The following is a 22,617-nucleotide window of genomic DNA, read 5'->3' as shown; positions in this document are numbered from 1 at the left end:
ACGTGGCGGCGGGGGACGGTCCGCTGCGGTCGGGCGGCAGTCCCGGAGCAGCCGGAGGACGCTGCCGAGCCGAGCCGAGCCGAGCCGAGCCGAGCCGAGCCGAGCCGAGCCGAGCCGAGCCGAGCCGAGCCGAGCCGAGCCGAGCCGAGCCGAGCCGAGCCGACGAGCCGAGCCGAGCCGAGCCGAGCCGAGCCGAGCCGAGCCGAGCCGAGCCGAGCCGAGCCGGGCCGGGCCGGGCCGGGCCGGGCCGGCCGCTCGGCCCAGGCCGGTGGTGCTGGTGCTGCACCGGCCATAACCGTAAAACGAACCTGCAGCGAGCCCATGTGTACACGGAGATGGCTGAACGATGCGCGATGATTAGACGCCGGGATATTGCGCTCGTAAATTAGCCGGCGCCAGTGCCGTGGCAACGCTGCTAATGGCGTCGTGGTGTGGCTTACCGGCTTATGGGCCCGGCGAAAATGGTGTGCTGTCCGAGCTGTCTGTGCTGCTCGGGCGCGATTTGTTTCCGTCAGTCGGACCACTTTATCTTGATGGCAGATCGGGGAGGCTGAAGTGGAATTTCGCTATGATTGCTCCGATCGGTATCGGGAGTCGGTTATAATGGAAATGTACGCCGGTTATTGGGGCGTTGGCGGGACGAAAGTCGGGTTCGGTCGTCACGCGCTCATCTGGCGTGGGAGCTGCCGCGAGCCGGCCGGACTCCGCGCGGCACGCCGGCTGCAGCCCGGCGCCGGAGCGACGGTCGCGTTTGCTCAGCGCGTTAGCGTGATCGATAGAGGCATATGGGCCGTGTGCTGAGCATGGCGCCGCCGTCCCGCATATTCAGACCGGAACTGTGGGAGTGCTCCACGGAAGTTTGAGATGTCGGTCAGTGCGGCAGACGGATGGCTGCTGCGGTCGAGGAGCGTGTCTGAAACGAAGCGTACGCAAGTGACAATCCACCAAGGTCTGCAGAGTGTGCTGCGGCGGAGAGAGAGCGCCCGAATCGCTCTTCCCCAGCCGGGCCGCTTTTCTCGGGCAGTTATAAGGTCAGACATATAAATGGGGAGTTTTCCAGCTCGTCTCTCTGCCAGTCCGCGCCCACGACCTCGATGCTGCCACCCTCGGTTCCCGTGTGACCCCCCCCCCCCCGCCCTCTGGGCCAGCCCGGCGCCGCCGGTGCTCAGTTGCCGTGTGCCCTGCCGGGTCAGCCCTCACGTCTGTCGTCGGCGCGGTCGGCACCTCGGCCGGGCTATGCCACCGCTCGGCGCCGCGTGACCGGTGCCGGCCGGTCGTGCCCCGGGCCCGTCACCGGCCGTGTCGGCAGCGACCGAGCGAGACCGCCGCCGGCGTCACGGCCCTCCGGCGCGACCGACCCGGGCCCGGGGGAACTCTCACCCAGCGTAACCGATCCAGGCCCGGGGAGCTCTCACCCAGCGTAACCGATCCAGGCCCGGGGAGCTCTCACCCAGCGTAACCGATCCAGGCCCGGGGAGCTCTCACCCAGCGTAACCGATCCAGGCCCGGGGAGCTCTCACCCAGCCCGGGCCTCGGGCCTGGGTTAGGACTCTCAGTGAACTCTCCGCCCGGACTCAGAGCTCACTAAGAGATCACGGAGGGCTCACAGAGAGCTCACTGAGAGCCCACTCAGAGCCCACTCAGAGTCCACTCAAAGCCCTCTCAGAGCCCACTCAGAGCCCACTGACTGGGCTGGGTCGCCGGCCTTCTGTCGCCTCCACGGCGCACATGTTTTTTGTGCCGGAGGCTGTTGCTGGTCGGCCGGCAGTGAGGCCGGCAGAGTGTCGCGGCTGGGCGTGCGTTCGGGGTGGTATCACCACCGATCTGGTGCTGAGAGATGGTCGGATGGTGCCACCCCGCCCGGCATCAATCGGTGTGTCCGGACCCAACTGTCGGTTGTTCCAAAAGTGGGACACACCGACACAGACTGTCGGTGTCCCCGACTTCCGACTACATCACCCTGGCAGCGAGCGCACATCTGGCTTACGCGCCGTGCGTGGCTGGCTCGTGGGCAGCTGTAGCCCTCAGTCCCGCATCACTCACACACCCGCCGTGTGTCTCCGGCAGGCACCGGCAACACCAACGCCGACGGCGCCTACAAGCCGTCGTTCCTGACCGATCAGGAGCTGAAGCACCTGATCCTGGAGGCGGCCGACGGCTTCCTGTTCGTGGTGGCCTGCGACACGGGCCGCATCATCTACGTCTCGGACTCGGTCACGCCCGTGCTCAACCAGAGCCAGGCCGACTGGTTCGGCGCCACCATCTTCGACATGCTGCACCACGAGGACGTGGAGAAGGTGGGCGGCCCGTGGCGTCCGCCGCCAGGCCTCCTCGGAGGCCGAGCTGCTCGGCCACCTAACCGGACCCGACCTGACCTCAGACGTGGTCATGGCTGCGGTCCGCTGCTGGCTGACACACTCCCGAGTAGAGTGTGTGCTGTCTGTCTGGCGGGTGCTGTGGATTGGCTGTTTAGAAGCAGCGTGTTTGGTCTGTGTGATGGAAGAGGAGGGGAGGGCGGGAGTCGCGGTCCTATGGCGGTTTTCGCCTAGCATGGCACGCCATTGTCCCCCACTCGTGTGTACACTGCGGAGCAATGCGATAAACTTTGTGTCTGCGCCTGGTGAAGACAGGCTTGCCCAGCTCGCACACATGTGGCGAGCAAAACAAAACTGGATATTGGCTGACAGTTGTTTTGAACATGCAGCCGTGGAGGGATGTCCCCAGTTGTCTTCCGGCCGTCAGAACCGTTTGTTCACTCAAGACGTTGTTGTTCAGGAAGACCGTTTTCGGGGGGCAACACGTCCAGTAAACCTTTGTCGGAAAGTCATTTAAATACCCGGACGTTTATCTTCCTTTCTTTTGCTTGCCGTGGACGCATCTAATTTGTGTAACGTCGGCTGTGTATTCGTCTAATTGGTTGTCGTTTGTTCGGCACGTTTTACATTCTTATCAAGCAACGCCGAGTGCCTGTTAGCCATGAAACTTACATGCTTTGTTCTGGGCTGTTTGAATGCTAGAGCTTTTGGTTTAAATGCCAAAAAGTTGAGTCATCCTCTGTAAAGCCTTTGTGTCCGATCGTTGATGTCGACCGCTGTCAGCACGCCAGCTGACCTGAGCTGACCTGCCCCGACTGTCCTGACCTGACCTGAGCTGACCTGACCTGACCTGACCCGACTGTCCTGACCTGAGCTGACCTGACCTGCCCTGACTGTCCTGCCCTGACCTGACCTGAGCTGCCCCGACTTCCTGCCCTGACCTGACCCGAGCTGACCTACCCCGACTGTCCGTGGTCAACAGGTGCGCGAGCAGCTGAGCACCCAGGACACGCAAGGCAGCGGCCGGATACTGGACCTGAAGACCGGCACCGTCAAGAAGGAGGGACACCAGTGTGAGTACCTCTCAGCGGGGAAACGTTTGGTGCACCTGCCCGGCGGCATCTGCTGGTGTCACGCGAATATAAGTTATTCTGCACCGGCCAAGAGATGCGTAGACACCGGTGGAAAGGCGAAGAGGCTCCGCTCCTTCTGTCCGACTGCGAAGTCGCCATCAGATGTCTAGCGACCATCTGTCCACAGTGCGCTGGTCATCCCCTGGCACCTGGACTGGTCTGAAACGGTACTTGGTCGGCGGATGTTGAGGTAGCGCCGGTGGGAATGTTGCGATGACCCTTGACCCAGACCGTGGAGCGCGGCGACAACAAAGAGCCGGCTTTGTTCCTGTTCCTGGGGAGCTGTCTTTCGCTGGAACATCCCTTCCTCGAAACGGCCTGCCGTCCAAATACGGGCCATTGCAGATTGGGCCGGCGGACATGCTGGACCGGTTGCCGAGAGCCCCTGTGGTCCCGGGCGGCGGAAGGGAGGCATCAGTCGCGTCATGGCCCGCTCACGCAATAGAAGGGCGGTGCGGCCCGAGCGCTCAGCGCTCCGACACGCCACCAAGCTCGGGTCACAAGCGCCAGTCCCGTAACTCCCGCCGTCCCGCGTCGTGCCCTTCCGACGCCCACCGCCTCCGGTGGTCTCCCGCCGCTGCCCGTTGCCTTTCGCCGCTGCCCGTGTCCTCCTGCCGCTGCCCGTGGCCTCCTGCCGCTGTCCGTCGATTCCTGCCGCTGTCCGTGGCCTCTCGCCGCTGCTCATAGCCTCCCGCCGCTCCCCGAGGCCTCCCGCCACCGCCCGAGGCTTCCCGCCGCTGCCCGAACCCTCCCGCCGCAGCCCGAACCCTCCGCCTCTGGTGGCGCCGGAGCCACAGCCGGGCGATTGAGACGCGACGACGGCGGCGGCCCAGGAAGCGGCCGCCGATCGACGCTCGCCCTAATGACGGCCGGCCGGCGGCACGCAACTGTCGCCGCCCGCCAGCGACGCAAACAGCGGCCGCCGGCAAAAAGCGGCGTAATGGCAGGCGCCCGTGCCGGCCGACGACGGCCCCACCCGCCGCCGCCGCCGCCGCCGGCCGCCGTCGATTGATGAGTGCCGGCGACGGCGCCGACGGACGGCCGGTTTTTACGGCCGCGGCGCTCTGTTTTTGTGAGACGCGGCAATAGGCCGCGAATCGCCGCGCTTTAATTTCGCTGCTGTGAGCGAGCGCGCCGCCGCGCCGACCGGTTTGGCGCGGCGGCAAAAAGGCGGGAGCTTGATGGCGACTCCTCAAGGCGCGCTTCTGAGCTGTAGTTTCGGTGGGTGATCGGCCGGCTCCACTGCTCGGCGTCGCGACATCAACACGCGCGGCGCAAACATGCATGCTTGCACTGCATTGGCCGAGCCGACGACGGGCCCGTCCGGGCCGCGTGTCCGGGCGCGTTGGCTCACCTGACGTGTTGCCGGCGCCGTTTCAGCGACGATGCGGCTCTGCATGGGCTCGAGGCGGGGCTTCATCACGCGCATGAAGATCGGCAACGTGCAGCCGGACAACATGATGTCGGCCCACCTGAACCGGCTGCGCGGCCGCAACTCGTTGGGCGCCGGCGCCGACGGCAACAACTACGCCGTCGTCCACTGCACCGGCTACATCAAGAACTGGCCGCCCACCGGTACGTCCCGGGTTGTGGGGGTGAGGATGGCGGGGGGGGGGGGGGTTCGAACGGGGGCAGAAGACCTGGCAGAGGTGAACCGACGCCTGGCAGTGGAACTCCTTAAGCTTTGGTAGACGCCCTGCGTGGCGACGTCAATGAGAGATAGAGAAAGAAAGAAGAGAGGACATTTGCAGGGAAGGAGGGATCAATCTGCGAATGGAGAGGGGTAAAAGTGATGTCAGGAGCTTCTGAGGAGAGTTCACCGCGAGAAGGGGTACGCCAGAGAGGCTGTCGACTGAGGACCCGCGTCAGCCCCAGGTGAGGCGCGCCATAGCTCCGCGAAATTACGGCCACGCGGTCGTGCCTTTGGAACGCGCAATGTTAATTCGCAGTACCATTGTGCGGGGAATCGATGTGTACTTCCGTGCTGGCGGCCTCAGCCCTGCGGCTTTGTGCCAGCGTCACAGTTATAGTAGAAAGCGGGGGTCTTAACCACCGACACTATATCAAGTTGACAAGAACGGCCCGAGATAATGGCGTTCGCTAATCGCTAATCGATCTCGTCAATCATGTCACGAAATGCGCCGGTGACTGCTGAGACGAGCCCTTTTATCACTGGGACTTGCGCAGGTGGCGAGGGAGTGTGCGGTTGGGAATGCTGGCGAAATAACGATCTCGCTCCGCGCGGCTTCCGTCACGTTGTGCCAGTCTTCGGGAAAAAGACAATTTGCTGTGGCGTATGCACTTTATAAAGCTGTTGTATTGTGTCATTTCCTTGTATAGGCTGACTTATTGTGTCATCAGTTTGCGGGGATCAAAATATTAAAACACGAACAGCCGACGGATTCCTGCAGCTCAGTGTTAGCGAGCTCTGTCACCAACAGCAGTGTGAACCTCCTACCACGCACGGGCGAACTCCCTTCCACCGGCAATCAGAGCGCGTGGAGATGAGCGGGGCCTGTGCGCAGCGCGCGTTAGTGCTGTGTCTCTACGCGGCGCGGCGTGGCGGCGGTGTCCGGGGACTGCCCGACAGCTGTTCGGTGCGGTGCAGTGCTCGCACGACCCTGCGCGGCCCGAGCGCGGCGGTGAGCGCCCGGGGCTCCGGTCACGGGGCCCGTGTCTCGCGCCGCGCCGCGGCCGATGGACGGCGGTCGGCCGGTGTCCGCCGGCCGCCGGGTACCGGCCGCCGGGCCGGGCCGGCGCCAGTGTCCGGTGCCATAGCCGGCCGCCGGGTACTGGCCGCCGGGCCGGGCCGGCGTCAGTGTCGGTGCCATAGCCGGCCGCCGACCGCCGGCCGCCGCGAACGCCGGCTGAGTAGCCGCCATCCGCGCCGGAGGAGGCGGAGGCGGCCTGAACCGGCACACGGGCGCCCGGCCGCAGATAGCACACAATTGGCGGCGGCTATCGGCGATCGCGGCGGTGTCGGCGCCGCTTTTTTTCGCCGGCGCGCCGCTATCGGCGCCGATCGGGACTGCAGCGGCCGGCCGGCTGCAGCCGCCGGGACCCTCCGTTCATCCCGGTGCCGGTCTCCGTGCCCTGGCAGCGGCACCGTACTCAGCGGTGTGGGCGCTGTGGGGGCGGAGCGGGTGTCGAGCGGCGGGGCGACCCGCGCCGGCAGCAGGCCCACGTCTGGGTCAGTCTGCCGGCTCGAGGCGGCGCCGCAGCACTGGGCGGCCACCGTGGGCTTCCCACCAGCGGGCGGCGCCGCTGCGTTCACTGGGGACGCCCGTACGTCCGCTCCGTGCCGTGGGAAACCGGTGCGCGCGTGCTGCAGGCAAACGCCATGTCGGATCGCCCTTTTGTACGTTACGCCGTTGTGCCGTTTTGATAGAAGCGCTCGGACCCCGTTGCATATGTGTGGTGAAAACTTCCCACGTTTACGAAATGTGTTCCGTGTTTCTCGTGCGGAAAGTCTGGAGCGTACAGCGCAGCTCCCTATCCGAGTGGCAAAGTACTAGCACTAGGAGTAGATTTCTCACCATCGTGCGAAGCCAGTCGTCGTATGATGCTCCGATGCTCGCCGGGTGGGCAAGTGGACCACCGCTGATATTACTGCCGTTTTCGTGGCCATTTAAGGCGTGTTGCTCACGCCGTCACGCTGAAGTGAGGCGTCGGCGGTCTGGATGTCTCTGTCGCCCACGTGTTGCTCTTGATGGCGATATGTCACACCGCACAGTCTCACGGCTTTTTCGCTCCGAATACCATCATTTCTGTGTGATGGCGATGACGAGCGGCAGACTCCAGCTCACCGTCGGGTGGCGTTTCCGACTCGCCCGACATCGCTGGTGCGGGAACGGTGCGGCCCGACAGGCGGAGGGGGGGGGGCGGGGGGGGGAGCCTAACGCGCTTGCCGCGGGAGCTATCCGCCCGCTGTCGACGCCCGGCAGCGGCGCTTTCTGCGCGACGGGAGCGGGCACCCGCTGTCGTCGCGCCGCGCCCTTTCAACACCCGGCAGCGTTCCGTGCCGTGATCTCCGCCACCGCCGCGCTGACCGCTGCCGCGGCATGGCTGCACGATAGCGGCCGTCCACGCCGGCCGGCTCAGCGGCACGGCAAGAGCGCGCCGCCGATGGCCGGGGTCATTGCTACGATTAGGCCGAGATCCGGCGTGGGGCCGCGTGACGCCGCGTCCGGCAGCCGGGCCCAGCCTGGTGAGAACGCCGCATTTTTCTGCGGCCGGACGTCACGCCAGCGGCCGTGTGTTGACCTGCCGGCGCCGGCTGAGGCCGAGGCGGGGGTGCCGTCGGTGACGGGGCGTGGTCCGGCGCCGGACGAGGCCCCCCGCCGACAGCCCCGGCGGGACCTGTTAGCCTTTAGCGACCGGCCGGGCGCCACCGTTCTCGGCGGGCTCTTTAATCGGACGCGGCGACGCCGGCCGGGCCGTAGCCGGCGCATCACCAGATTGGCGCGGCTGGCCGGAAGGTTTACGAGGCTGCCGGAGCGTCGGCCGCGCTCGTCGGCCCGCCCCGGAGTGGGCCACGGCGGCGGCGGGTGGCCGGGTCCGCGCGCGGCGCCCCACCGCCCGTCAGCGGGCTGGGGGGTCCGCGCGCAACTGGCGGCGGCGCGGCCCCGCCCCGCCCCGCCCCGGTCCGGCCGAGCCATGCACCGCCCGGATCCGTGCCGTTTTTATGTGAGGTGTAAGAGAGCTGGCCGTGTTACGGCCCGAGCGTGCCGGAGCGGGCCGGTGAGCGTGCAGCGTTTAGCCGGGATTGTCGGCTCCGCGGTCGAACCGGCGTCGGAGACGCCCTTCGTCTTCAGATGTACGTAATCAACGCCAGGCCTTTTTCGATGCGGCTTCGCTGCGTTTCCAGCTTGCAAGGATTGCCAAATGCTGTTGATTTTTACAGATGCCGTTGGTCGGCCGGCCTTTGTGAAGTTAAAATCTGACTGTGGTGATAAGATCTTATAAGGGTTAGCTTTATTACTTCCGATGATTTTTGCATTTTGCTCCGACTGATAGGCTTCACCTTATTTAATTTTTAACGCGGCCGGCGCGCGCCCATTTTTTGTTTGCCAACGGTTGGTTGCATTGTTCAATTCCACGTGTGACGTGTACTAAACACGGGCACGTCCTTGGATCGGTTCGTGGCGAGCTCATTGAATTTTCATGATTGGTTTAGCACACACACGAATGGAAATTGATTGGTACGTGTGATTAGTAACAACGAAGATAGAATTGTGCGCCCATAGACAAAGCCCATTGTTACGCGATCGAATCAGTTCCCAGAAACGTTTCTTCGCGTGAATTGTTTAAAACGGTTCTGACGTTAGATCGTGAAGGAGTTTGAAGCATTCACGATAAGAAATACGTAATTGATACCCCGCCACTCCCAACACCGTTCTCAGCATCAGTACCCTAGCATCAGTCGTGTACCTACCATCAGTCACCGCGCGCGGCTCGTGCCGTCATTGCCCTGCTCTCTGCATTGGAGCGTGTCTGGGTGAAGCCCTGCAGGCTCAGCGGAACGCCCGCATCGCTCCATCGGATGGGCGAGGGCCGTCCGAGCGGCGACTGGCGTGTGACATCTGACGTCTGCCCCGCGGGCGGGCGGCCTCCGGATGGACGAGGATCGTCCGAGCGGCGATCGACGCGTGACATCTGACGTCTGCCCGGCCGGCGGCCGTCCTCCTAACAGTGCCGACTGCGGACTCGGCGGCGGCCAGCCGGGCCGTCGGACCTGCCGCCCCCGCACGGTCCGCGTGACCTCCCCGTCCCCAGGAGGGCGAGGGGAGGGGGCAGCAGAGCCGGAGCGGATGCCGACCTGAGCGGCGGGTGGCGCCGGGGGACCGCCGCAGGCAGACGGGCCCAGGCAACCACCGCCGGCCGGGGGCGCGCTGATTAGTTCCGACGACGATATGCCTCTGTTGCTGCCGGCTGTCGGGCTCGTCTTCTTACGAGCTTGCTGTCGTGTAGTTGTTTTTCGTTAGTTTTACTGTGCTCAGTGACCCAGCTGGCCAAGGACATGGAATTCTAAGCCACTGCTGAAAAGTGTGACAACGCGCGGTGACGATAAAAAACAGAATTTTTACACCCGCTGCGACATGTATGTAGTAATTTGTTCTGACCTGGGCGCCGCACGTTCCGCAAATTGTACACAATATGAAATGTTTCATGACTGCATCCACTAAGTGGTTGCATGCGCCATAAGTTCTCCGGTATTTTGGGACCCAAAGCGCTTTATGACTTAAGCCGTTCCAAATTGGTTATGTGAATTGCAGGTGGGCTGTTCATGATCTCCTCCACACCTGTCTCCTCTGGAACAAAGCTGTTCCCTAGTGGATTAATTGGGCGAGTTTGAACGTTCATAAAGATTTGCAACTCCCCAGACATTGGTTGGCTCGAAGTGGCTGCTGTTGCACTGTTAAAAGATGGTACTCGTTTTGGGGGTCTGGGTGTTGTACCGCACGTGCTGTCACCATGGTGTACGAGGTCCGGCCGCCGGTGTTCCTGCCATCAGCGCTGTGTCACTGGGTGGGTTTGTACAGGGGCGGGCCTCCCTGGGCTGAGAGCGAGCATTTGAGCCCGTCTGATTTGCCAGATTTCCAAGGTATCCAACTGGAGCGGGTGGACGACGAGGTGATGGGCAGCTCGCACTGCTGCATGGTTGCCATTGGCCGACTCCAGATCACCTCGGTGCCCAGCGCCAGCGAGCTCACCAACGCCAGCAACAGCAACGGTCAGTGGTGAACGACACCGGGCCGCGGTCAGTACGGCAGGGCCGGTGATGACGTCACTGGTCTGTCAGCGAGCGAGCGGCGTCCTCACCAGGCCACGGTCAGTACGGCAGGGCCGGTGGTGACGTCACTGGTCTGTCAGCGAGCGTCCTCACCGGGTCACGGTTAGTGCGGCAGGGCCGGTGGTAACGTCACTGGTCTGTCAGCGAGCAAGCGGCGTCCTCACCGGGCCACGGTCAGTGCGGTAGGGCCGGTGGTGACGTCACTGGTCCGCGCCGGCGAGCGCACCAATAGCAGCAATGGTCAGTGGCGCCACGCATCGCGCAGTACGCGGCGAGCCTGACGGCTAGTGGTTGTGACGCACTTTTGTCACCTGGTGCTAGTAATCGGCGCGCTGCCCATTTGAGCGCGGCACCCGCGCGGCCCAGTGGACCGCCTGGCTTTCGTGCTTCATCGCGGCACGGTGTTGTTCCATGACAGCCCTAGCCTGGCGGCAGGAGGCCTGGTATTTCGGCACTAACGACTACCGTCGCGGAGGTGTGTCATGTCGTCCGCCCCGTGCGCGGAGCGTGGCACCGCCGGCGGGTGTTCACTGCCTGACCCGAGCCGCCTGTACGCGGCTGGCGGCGGGCGACGAGCGGCGAGCGGCGTCCCGCTCCCCGCCGTCCGGACCTCCGTGACCTCCCGTCCACGGCCGGCAGAGTTCGTCAGCCGTCACGGTATGGACGGCAAGTTCTCGTTCGTCGACCAGCGCTGCCTCAACCTGGTGGGCTACACGCCGCCCGAGCTGCTTGGCAAGCTCTGTTTCGACTTCATCCACCCTGAGGAGCTGGCCAACGTTAAGGAGAACTTCGAGCAGGGTCAGTGACGGCGCCGGCCGGGGTGCGCTGCTGGGACGAGCTGTCCTCTCCATCGTCCGTGATTACTTGAAGGCTTCGTCGCTCAGGTGCATACGCTTTATTGGATCGTGGTCACGGTACGCCTCCAAAGCGGTTCCTGCTATATACTGATAAGGCAGGTTTTGTCCTATTTGAGGCGTTGCTATGTTGTTATGCTGCTTGCATGTACGGTTGCAATGTGTGAATTCTCCGTGCCTGACGCTCGGTGTCGACCGTTTCCAGTGATAAAGATGAAGGGCCAAGTGATGAGCATTATGTACCGGTTCCGGTCGAAGAGCCGCGAGTGGGTCTGGCTGCGCACGTCCGCCTTCGCCTTCCTCAACCCGTACACGGACGACATCGAGTACATCGTGTGCACCAACACGTCCGTGAAGGCGGTGGGCGGCGGCGGCGCGACGGCCGGCGCCGAGCCCGAGCACGCGGCCGACCCGTACGGCCACCCGCCGGGGCTGGACTACTCGATGCAGCGGTACCAGCACATGGCACACGTGCAGTCGGCGCAGCGTCCGAGCAGCACGCAGACGGCGTACAGCTACGACGCCACGCAGAGCCCGCTGGGCTACTCGCCGGTGCCGGCCGGCGGCGGCCGCGGCCTGCAGCAGTACAGCCAGATGTCGCCGGCCCGCTCGCCGGGCGGCGCCGCCGGCTACGCGCCGCCGCGGCCGGCGCTCACGCCCGGCCAGTACCCGGCGTCGAGCGGCGCGCCGGCCGCCGCCGCCGGCCTCTGGTACCCGGCCGACGCCGGCGCGGCCGGCGGCGCCGGCGCCGGCAGCCCGGCCGTGTCGGCGGCGGCGGCCGGCGCCCCCGGCGCGCCCGGCCAGCCGCAGCAGGAGATCTCCGACATGCTCCAGATGCACGACCAGCCCGCCGCCGGCTTCGAGGATCTCAACATGTTCAACTCGACCTTCGAGTGAGCACCCGCGACCCCGCGAGGGGACGCGCGCGTCGGCCACCCCGGCCGCGGCCTCGCATATCAGTGACGAGCGGCCGGCGACGGCGGCGCGGGCCCCAAACAAATATCTCATGCATTTCATACTACTTAATAGAGGTCAGATGCCTAGGTACTAACCGGAAAGCAAGTGTTTTTGTATGGCAAAGTGTATTGTTTGGTCCCAGATGCCAAACATGCCCACGTGTCACAAAGTTTTAAATATGCATGTGTTGCGCGTTTGTGCAAATGCGTATGTACGCGCGTATGTCTGCATAGCTAGGTAATTCTTACTCCAGTAAGACGTGTTTTGACAAACTGTGACATTTCTTAAGGGAGGCCCTACGGCACATTTTTAGAAACCATTGGTTGAAGGTGAAATTGAATGAATCTCATCGACGAACAAACGCCTGTGTAGCATGTAGAAGCACCATGTGAGTTTAGGCTGGTGTACAGCTATTCCCATCCTGTTGCGACCTTTTTGGGCCGCTTATCTAGGAAGATTGAAATTCCGCAACCAAGTTGCCCTACTTATGATTTGTTTTTGTTACGTCTGCGCCGTGTTTATAGTTATCTATTTTTGACGGCGTTCCTCTGGAGGGGGTTGGACTCTGAGCGGCTCGTGCGCAGCTCGTGTCGACCCCCCGTCAGCTATCCTCCGTCTCCGGAGCACCCTGCGACGCGGCGGCGTCACCTGGACACAGTGCCCGCGTACTGGAATACATACACTAGGTGTCAGCGCCGACTTGTCTTTGTGGGCAGCTGTCTCCGGATAGTGAGATGCCTGCTGATAGACCAGTGACGTCACTGGGAGGAGCGGCGTACTCAGCGGGCGAGGTCCATCGGTCGGGTCGGCACATGGAAGTTGGACTGTGTGGACTCAGAACGCTGACTTGTGCGGCAGCGCAATTTTATGCCCCTCCCCCCCGTCAACATGAGTTCTGAAAGATCAGTTGGTTGGAGCGCACGCCTTCCTTTTCACCCATCCATAGCGGGGAGAGTTGGAATCACCCCAGACGCTCGCTATTTGCCCCCCCCCCCCCCCCATCGGGATGACGTGCGGTCAGTGACAGCGGCCACGCTTAAGGTCAGATGACGTCAGACGAGCAGGATGGGCCGTGCCGGGCATTGCGGCACGCTAAGCTTCCGCCGCAATATTCAGCCGTTGACCCGGAATCTCACGATAGGATGGCGCTCAGGTATCACGCAACGAGCCATGCTCAGTGAGGGCGCCGATCTCACAAATCCATCCAGTTACAAGACTCAAGCTAAACCCGTGAAACAAAAATGTCCGAGGGATCCTGATGCCGCATTTAGCGCACCAGACAGGTGAGTGACAGCTTTGGCCCCGCCTGGCATTGCCGGGTTGGGGGTGACATTTCTGTGATCGCGCCCCGAACAGGCGCGTCCCTGCTCGGCGCAATTACAACGATCTATTGCTGACGGGATAGCTACCAGATGTATATCATCTATCAGTGCAACGGCCGACGTGAGGTGTGCGTGGTAGGGAAACCATGGCGGCGACCCCGCTGACCACCTCCCAAACGCGGTGCGTGATTTTCGCGATGCTATTAAGTCGTTGAACTCCACTGTTTTTGATTTGGTCTATTCCGTTTGAGTCCAAGGTAATTTACCAACATTCAAAGGGTAATTCGCCAGCTTCAGGACGAAGCTCGTCATCGTTGCGCGTCGGGTTAAACTGCGACGGACACGTACCTGTCCGTGCAGCATTCCAATGGCACCAGCCTGGGCGTCGGGTCGAGCGTAGGAGCGCAGACTGTATCCGGTGAAGGTGTTCTGTTAGGGGGGCAGATCAAGGACGTACCACCTCGTGAGTTTATTGCACCTTTGATGAGCATTTGCCAAGTTTATATATCACAGTCATACGCCCCATGCCGCATGGAAGGATCTGTCACGCGGCGGAATATCACCCGATTCAACACCAGAAGCGTGTCCCCCACAGTCCACGATAGCCCCCCATGTACATAGTCACACACGTCCCGGACGGGCGCACAGCTCCCGCCGCTGCGCCCGCCCCCCCCCCCCCCCCCGCGCCACGGTGCCGGAGTCACGCGGGGGTCCGTCAGCCGGCAGCAGTCAGTTTGAGAGCCGGGCTGGAACCGTGCACGAGTCCACCAGCCGGCAGCGGTCAGTTTGAGAGCCGGGCTGGAGCCGCGCGCGAGTCCACCAGCCGGCAGCGGTCAGTCTGAGAGCCGGGCTGGAACCGTGCACGAGTCCACCAGCCGGCAGCGGTCAGTTTGAGAGCCAGTCTGAAGCCGCGCGCGAGTCCACCAGCCGGCAACGGTCAGTCTGAGAGCCGGGCTGGAGCCGCGCGCAAGTCCGTCAGCCGGCAGCGGTCAGTCTGAGAGTGGGTCTGGAGCCGCGCGCGCGTCCGCCAGCCGGCAGCGGTCAGTTTGAGAGCCGGGCTGGAACCGTGCACGAGTCCACCAGCCGGCAGCGGTCAGTCTGAGAGTGGGTCTGGAGCCGCGCGCGGGTCCGCCAGCCGGCAGCGGTCAGTTTGAGAGCCGGGCTGGAACCGTGCACGAGTCCACCAGCCGGCAGCGGTCAGTTTGAGAGCCTGGCTGAGCCGGCAGCGGTCAGTTTGAGAGTGGGTCTGGAGCCGCGCGCGGGTCCACCAGCCGGCAGCGGTCAGTTTGAGAGCAGGCTATCGTGCCGGGCCAGCTGGCGAGCGACGTAGTCCAGATGGGGCCCGGCCAGCTCCCTGGCCGCGGCCTGCATCACGGGCGCCATCTGCTGGCACTGCTCCGGGCTCATCTCGGCCAGAGGCTGACCCGTCCACTGGGCCATCACCTGCAGATAGTCAGCGTCAGCAGGGGAGGGTTTGTGGGTGATACCCCCAATTTTCGAGAATGCTGAACATTGACCATGTGGCGACGGATGACAAGAACTGACTACAAGACTTGTGTCGGCAAACTTTGTGAAAGCTACTGCCAGTGCCATCTACACTCACACACCGGCCACCGGCCAAGAAGCGCGACCAGAGTGGGAGAACCCAATCGTTTCGTGTTTACTTGGGTGTATTTACTTGCGCCATGCAGGCTCTCTCCAAGTAGTACGTGCTGTCAAAAGCCTCAGCAACCGTTTCTGCTACCACCAGGACGCCGTGATTTCCCATGAACAGCACGGCGGCATCACCTGCACAGACGAATAGTTCGTCAGGGGCCGGACCACGAGAAGCGAGCCAAGAACCGTGAAGCGAGCCAGAACCGTGAAGACGGGTAGAGGGCGCTGCGTCGGACCAGACCGCGGGAGAGCGGCAAACAGGCGACCCCAGTCCTACCCAGGTCTGCCGCCTCTACCATCCACAGAGCCCAGCGCAAAGTGCATCGCCACAGATCACCGAAACCGTGCCGCACCACAGGCCCCACCTGGGCCGACGAATTACACCCGCCGGGCCTCACGCCCAAAATGTCGTCACCAGGACCCTGAGACCTGGCCCGCGCGACCTTGCGCCTGATCAGAGATGGCCTGAACCGGCGGACCTGACCCCGTGGCCGGTGGGGGTCAGCCGCGCCGGCGAGGCTCACCGAGCTTCCGCCCGAGCCGCTGCCCTTCGGCCAGCGCCGTGGCCAGACCGGCGTACTCCGTGTCGTAGCTGACCCGCTGGTGGAAGCGCAGGCTGTTCTGGTGCACCATGCGCAGGCGCGGATCCTTCAGACACGCTGCGGCACACGCGCACCACTGAGCCACCCGCTGCCCTCACGGTCGACCATGCACGGCTGCGGGGGACCCGACTTCCCAGCATTGAGTTTCGATGGATCGTAATGTCGAGATTCGCTTCAAACCCCAGGTCACCGACACGACAGCGACAGGTCCAGCTGTGCAGACACACGAAATCACGCCTCACTTCCTCCAACACCTGCTTCGTTTCGTGCTCTACCTGACCCATCGCAGCAGCCCTCTCCCTTCTAAAGAACGCCCCACGGGACCGGGACCGGAGCCGTACCCAGGGCCGTGGCGTACGGCATGTGGGTGTGGAAGACACAGCTGGTGCGCGGCCCGGGCCGGCTCTGGCGCAGGCCCAGGTGGATGGAGAAGGCGCTCAGCTCCGGCTGGCCGACACCCTCCACCACCTCTCCATCCAGGTTGAGCCCCAGCAGCGACTCCGGCGTGACCTGAGGGCGCCAAGGCCATGGCGCTCACCGACGCCGCCGGGCGAAACATGGCTGCGGGTCGGACCGCGGGATCCCGAATCAGCGAGATAGTGGAAGTGAAAGAAGCAGGTAAATTCGCTTCAACAGCACTGGAACAAGAAGCGACCATCATCCTAACATTTGTGCATCATCCGCAGATCGCTCTAAGTCAGATCTAGGCACCCCTGTAAGCCCAAATAACTGCGAGCTACGCATCAACTGCGGCGACAAAATCGCACAGTATAACCCGAAGCCCCCTCCTCAGCCATCGGTTACCAGCGGGAGTTACCGGCCCCTGCCGGCGGCGCGCAACGGTGGTGTACCTCGCCGAACCCCTGGTGGAATGGGGCCAGCAGCATGACCTGGCCCTGGCCACTGCGTGCCGGCGCCAGCGCACTCAGGTGATTACAGATGCCCTCATTCAGGTGGAGCCGGTCGAGGGCGCGGTGCGAGGCGGCCAGGTCCCGGCGCACCGCGGCGTTCTCGGCGGCCGCCCCTGCCGTGGACAGGTGGCGCTGCAGGCGCCCGGTGGCGCCGACGGCCGCCCGACCATACTGCTAGCAGCAGGGAGACATCTCAGGCCAGCAGACCAAAATACAGGTTTTGAACAACACCCCCTCAACAAAACCACTGCATGTTTTCACTGCACTGTTGATAAAGATTGCAGACAACCCTGGACATGTCTGGTCAAAGCTAAACCACACATCATGCAGAACTGTAGGATGATACCTGAACTTCAGGTACCATATTGCAGGCAAGCCATAACATGACTGATCTAAAAATTGTTACAGCTTGCCTATGCTGGCACATAGATGTGTGCTGTGTATACCTATGCAGGTTACATGTAACTATACACCTATGCATGTTGCATATCTCTGAACCAACACAGATTTGGGGCAGTCTTGATTCCACCTCAAGGGGATATGTGGCTGTGCCCCAGTAGGATGGGGCATTAAAACATGCATGCGGAAGTTCATGGATCACAGGATTCACAAAAAATACATGAGGCAGATCTTACAGATATATTATACCTTAGTGCTCAGGCTTAAGCAATACCCAGGCCTAACCTATGCAAGATTATACCCAAGCAGAATCATTTCTGACTCTAACTCATTGCTTTGGGTGGATTGCTACTATTCCAAGCAGATCAGTTCAATTTTGATCCAGTTTCAATTCCAGCTCATTGAGACCTGTGGCTTGATTTCATAACTGATTTTGATGAACTTGATTATGGTGGTGGGAATTCAGGAGGTAGGTGCCCAACAAAACCTGAACAGGGTACTCATCTTTATAACAATATAGCTACATTCAACTTAGACTTAGTGTACATACAATCTACATTAGACCAGCTTTATGCATATCCTACCACCTAGTACCACATCTATATTTTGATCAACTCAGTGCTAACCCAGCTCACCCAATACACCACATACACCTGACGCATTTATATTTTAGTCAACTTGGCACTGGCCCAGCTGACCCAATCCATTCTGGCTCAGGGAAAGGCATTTGAAAGAAATTAGTTCCAATAATAATTGACCAATTGCATTCAAATCCAATTCCACCCAGATCTGGGTGCAAGCGACCTGGTACAGGCAGCGCGCACCGCTGAGTTAGCTTACAAAGAACATATACGCATGTACATTAACACGCCGTCATCAGATCGGAATATGACGTTACGGAATATGACGTATACACGTACAGCTGAACACCCAATGCTAAGCGTGAACATGTCCTTTTTGTAACCGATAGAGGTCAGCCCAATGTCATGCCTGCGCAAACCGCCGCACCTTGAACAAGGCAAACGCCATGCGCGGCAGCCAGTCGTAGCTACGCAGCACCACCTCGCAGATCCACAGGCGAATCCCCCCCCGGCACGCTGATGGCTCGGGCCCGCGAGCGGGGGTACCATGCATCGAACATAGGCGGCCACGCTGCGGCGCTCTGACAAAGCCACGCTTCTTTGTCGACCGCCAGGTGGCAGATTTTCCCCACGCATTGCAGAGACTGGAAACCAGGACACTTGATGCACAGGGGCTGCGGAAGGCCGGGGGTGATTGGGCAGCCGGGAGGCAGGTGTCAGAGAAATAGTTACTTTATGACCTACACGAGCTAAATCAAGGAGTTAATAACATCGTGAAAACTGTTTGGCAACAATCGATACAATGTTAACAGTGACGAGGTAAGATTATCAGACGTGGTTCTGAGTAACAACTTCAGTAAAGTTAGACTCTTAGCGGGTTATGCCTGGGTTCGAGTCGGGTATATACGCGAGATTGATAACACGGAGCGGAGGTGTCAATTTCTGCAATTGATGGGACACTCCTCTAGAGGCCGCCTTAGAGCACCTGAAGGCACTTCTCTATGGCGGCCGTGGGCGGTGGCACATGTTTTGATTCTGGGGGGGGGGGGGGGGGGGGTAGAGGGATGGAGACGGAATCAGTGTGAAGGTTTTTATTCCTCTGCTCCAGAGCCTTTCAGTGGAACCACCAAGCGTTTGGTATCTTACTGCCCTAATTGTTAAGTCTGTTGCATGGTTATCCGCTTCAGCAGTAATGATTTTACCTGGCAGTGAGAACAAACGCGACTTATTACGAGGGGATGAATGTTTTAATGGTGGTAGGCGCACTACTCTATCAGGCAAACATATGAGTTGTGCCTTACGGGCTGGCAAACATCCGTGTACATTAACGAAACCATTTACTGGGTTTGGGAGCCAATTCGCTTGGCCAAGTTTCGCAACCTACTCCATTTGTCTTTTTCTAATGAATGTGGGGCACAGCGCCTCGTGTAAGGTAGTGCTGCTTTTTTAAGTTTATTTTTCACGTGACTCGCGACATGGGGAATTGGACTGGACCGGAACAAAGCTTATCTTTAACCCCAGGTGCTCCCTCTTCTATTGATGTTTTTTTAAACTTGTCTTATTCAAAGAAACACGCTGTCCCATTTTACAAACCTGACTGCTTCCCTGTTGCATCGGGTTTCTTGGAGCGTTTTTTAAAAGACCCATTAGACCAGACTCATAGACTCACAGACTCATAGCCTCAGTCAAAAGTCGGAATGTTCTCAAGCACAGGTCGGGGGTCATCGTTTAAAGTGGTACATTTGCATACGTCACTATCGGTCTGATGCAAGACCTTCACGAAAATTGCAGCATAACTCCGTCCCTTTCTTACACTCCTGTATTATGCATCCGGCTGCATAGCGGGTAGGATAATGAATAAATGTTTCATTGGATACACGTACGCCCGATGGGATGTTGCGTTCAATGTTATTCTCATCGAAAACGCCCACGGATATCGCTCCCTGAGAAAGATGGTTCCAGGAACCATTAGGAAATTATCCAAGGCATCACATATGGATCCGAATTCTAATAAAGAACAAATCATATCAGCGAAATCGGCCTGAGGGTGGAGCACAGCCATGTGAATTACACCTCAATTCTCACAACGGCCGGCGAGCTCCAGATAGGAGACGTGGGCGGCGATTTGTGGGCCTTGGCAAATGATCACGCGCCACGCACGGGGTGAGGTAAGACGGCCGCCAACCGTCGCCAGACACTGTGTGGTAAGGTGACTTCCCAGGAACGGACAGTAATCAGACACGGGAGTGCTGGCTGGTGGGCACGTGCCTCAGTGACGCTCGCGCGGGGTGGCAAGAGGTGGCGCATTTATGTACGGCGGTATGTAGATAGATACCCACACCGTGTATGCCATCTCGATAATGCGTGGTTAGCCCGGCGCCTGGGTATTCATCCTCAGTCTGATCTCAGAATATTTATGTTTTAGGTGCATAGTTTTCAACAACAAGGCTCCGATCAGTTCGGAACGTGAAACAAGCCTGTCCCGCATCATTGAGCTTATGAATTGCCTTTTTTGGCTTGCAGTTGATTAAAAGGATTGGTGCCCCTGACGATATTTTCAAACTTTTATTTTTTCCCAAAGCGATCGGAAATTTTCGACTGAAACAAATTCACACGCATTGTGTTAATAATGAAGCAGAAGCGTAAGCCAGATCTTTCGCTTTTTAAGCGAAAGATGTGACTCAACGAAGGCTTAATTAAGCGAAACAAAAAACCCAAGGCTGTCGGGTTCGCTTGATTGTTAACTTTTGTGCTGATGATAGGTGATCTTCAATACAATGTTGGTTTTGGCAACTGTAATCGAGACTAGCTTCAGTCACTAGCTTAACCACCCTGTCTTTCTAGAAGCCCTCGCCATAGCACCTTGTATTGGGCGTTAGAACCCGGAAATTTGATAAGTGTGAGTTTGGGAACTATGGAAATGATTTGATTATTGGGATAAATGTTATTGGCATATTTTGTATAGCTGCGACACGTTTCCCGTCTCTCGCGCGTCTAAGCTTTTTTTAAAGTTTCGCTTAACCTTGCCCACTTGTGGCTATGAATAATGCATTAAAACGTAAATAATTGTTTTAGAAGATCCCAGTGTTGTTTAATATGCTCATTTCGCATTTATCTACTGGTATACTTAAGGGCGGCTAGATGCCATCCACGAATTTAATCGCGCATTTTTAATAATTTTTAACACCCTCTTCCTGAGTACGCACTGGTTATGTTGGGCGCAAACACTCCGCACCTATATTACCCTGCTTAAAAACGTTCTTAAAAAATCAGCATGATTTGCAGCCACAATTCAGCGTAACACTGCGTTGTCAAGAGTCCCTCTTCCAAGTTGGCAGTCTCACAAAATGGGGTGGGGTGGGGGAGGCTAAGTAATGAACGAGCATTCTCAGTGTACATCCCAATGCCAGCTTATTCTCTTCATGATATATTTAAGGTCGTCTTTCGTCTTTATCGTCAGCTTAAGCTGATGATGTCGGTTTTTTAAAGTCTTACTCAAATGCAAATCGTCGATAGGCCCAATTGCTGTACCTCATTGGCCGATTACAGCAGCGCAGGGAAGGTCGTCCGGGTCATTGATCCCGACACTTATGTGGATACAAACGAAGCTGAGTAGCATATCTGCCTGTGAAGGAAATCTGCATCTCCGCCGACCTTGTTGACCCCCCGTAATCTTGACTGAACAGTTCACGAAGGGCTTACTACAGAATGAGGTTAAATGCAAGCAATCAGTCTTGCTTCTAGCGTAGATTGGGACGGGGCGGCGATGCGTCTCATTGTTCTCTTCACCGCTTGAGCACCATAACAAATCCGTCAGAAGACCTTGTGTGATTTTTGTGCACCATTCAGCCGCTCTCGGGTGCGGCATTGTTGCGTATCTGGCCCGGCCCGTGGGCCACCCGACTCCCTCCCCAGATCGATACACGTGCCCTGCCCTCTTCCCGACGGGGGATCCGACCCGCTTGCTATTCCACCCCATCCCCCGGCCGGCCTGCCGCCGCGGCCGACCCCGTCGGAGCAGCCCCGGCGGCCTGGCGGGCACCCTGACCTCCCCCGGTGCACCCTCGAGCCGGCGGCGCCGCGGCCGCAGCCGGTACGCTTACACGGAGGCGGCCCCGGTCGGCCCCCGCCCCGCAGCTGCCGCGCACAACTCGGTCCGTCGATGTATTGCATCGTGGCGGGTGGTGGCGGAGCGTGATGCAGGCCGCCCTCCCGAACTGTCCGAACGAACTGAGTGTTTTTCAGCGCCTCCCTCGCGTGGTGTCCGAGGATAGGCAGCGCACTGGTGTAGGTAGCCCTGTGATCCGACGCCGTGCTCCACCGCAAGCACTGTACCCCGCCTGTGGTCTCCGTCACTGCGATGCAAAGCTGTGCTCCGCAGCCATGCTCCACCGCTGTGTTCCGTCGCCGTGCTCCGCCGCTGACCTCCGCCGCCGCTGGCGTGCTCCGCCGGTGTCCCCTTGACGCGCCCCGCGGCCCGCGGCCCGCCGCCCGCCGCCTGGCTGCCGTGTCGTCCGGCCCTGTTTATGAACAAGCGGCGCGTACTCAGGAGGGCTGTTTTTCAAAGTTGACCGTAGTAACGGTTGGCGGGGATGGCTCAATCTGGCGACATATCGGCGATATTGGCGCGGGGCGGGCCGCACACCGCCGCCACCGCGGGCCTCCACCGCCAGTACAAAGCCCCTCTCCGTGGTGCGGGTGCTCCTGGCTGCTGTCACATTTCTAGCTGTCTGGAATATTGCAGAGGGCTTTCATTTTGCTATGTTTGGCATTTTAAGGACGTTGATTTGCGTTTCGACTTGACGGAATAAAGTTATGACGTCTACCCCAAGTGGCCTCCGGATAAGCATCGTGCAGTAAATATAAGCAGCATGGTATAAATATCTGTTATAGCATGACATGTTTATGTGTATAAATCGATTGTGCTGATATTGGTGAGACGACGCAGTCATTTTGTGCATGAATGCGTAAATTATGTACCTTTTTATTGGAGGCTGGAGCGCGAGCCTAATTGATTACGGTTGGAAATGAATGAACTGTTCAGCGAAGTTGCCGCCGACAGTAATACGAAACTAAGCCAAAACAAACAGCAAT

The 22,617-nt window shown here is 60.0% G+C and overlaps 2 protein-coding genes across 2 annotated transcripts in view; one reads left to right on the top strand and one right to left on the bottom strand.

The window, feature by feature from the left end:
• The window catches only part of LOC119101823 (aryl hydrocarbon receptor nuclear translocator homolog), a 32,534-nt gene extending 18,058 nt beyond the window's left edge, over nucleotides 1–14,476 (top strand). Inside the window, exons 2-8 of the mRNA XM_037225250.1 lie at nucleotides 2,068–2,297; nucleotides 3,298–3,388; nucleotides 4,829–5,023; nucleotides 10,044–10,181; nucleotides 10,881–11,039; nucleotides 11,301–11,705; nucleotides 14,406–14,476. Coding sequence (XP_037081145.1) covers nucleotides 2,068–2,297; nucleotides 3,298–3,388; nucleotides 4,829–5,023; nucleotides 10,044–10,181; nucleotides 10,881–11,039; nucleotides 11,301–11,705; nucleotides 14,406–14,476 — 1,289 coding nt within the window. The remainder of the gene's footprint in view (nucleotides 1–2,067; nucleotides 2,298–3,297; nucleotides 3,389–4,828; nucleotides 5,024–10,043; nucleotides 10,182–10,880; nucleotides 11,040–11,300; nucleotides 11,706–14,405) is intronic.
• Nucleotides 13,841–18,032, bottom strand: LOC119101128 (putative aldolase class 2 protein RP493). The gene is made up of 6 exons (XM_037224404.1): nucleotides 17,951–18,032; nucleotides 16,484–16,714; nucleotides 15,974–16,142; nucleotides 15,555–15,689; nucleotides 15,053–15,162; nucleotides 13,841–14,817 (listed from the first exon to the last, which is right to left on the bottom strand). Exons 1-6 carry the CDS (start codon nucleotides 17,969–17,971, stop codon nucleotides 14,656–14,658), a joined length of 828 nt encoding a protein of 275 aa, XP_037080299.1. The 5' UTR covers nucleotides 17,972–18,032; the 3' UTR covers nucleotides 13,841–14,655.
• Between the last annotated feature and the right edge of the window lie 4,585 nt (nucleotides 18,033–22,617).

This window comes from Pollicipes pollicipes, unplaced genomic scaffold, assembly GCF_011947565.3.
Source record: "Pollicipes pollicipes isolate AB1234 unplaced genomic scaffold, Ppol_2.1 Scaffold_4881;HRSCAF=5763_pilon_pilon_pilon, whole genome shotgun sequence".
Classification (NCBI taxonomy): Eukaryota; Metazoa; Arthropoda; class Thecostraca; order Pollicipedomorpha; family Pollicipedidae; genus Pollicipes; species Pollicipes pollicipes.
The sequence above is the reverse complement of the archived record's forward strand: the minus strand, read 5'-3'. Positions and strand labels throughout refer to the sequence as shown.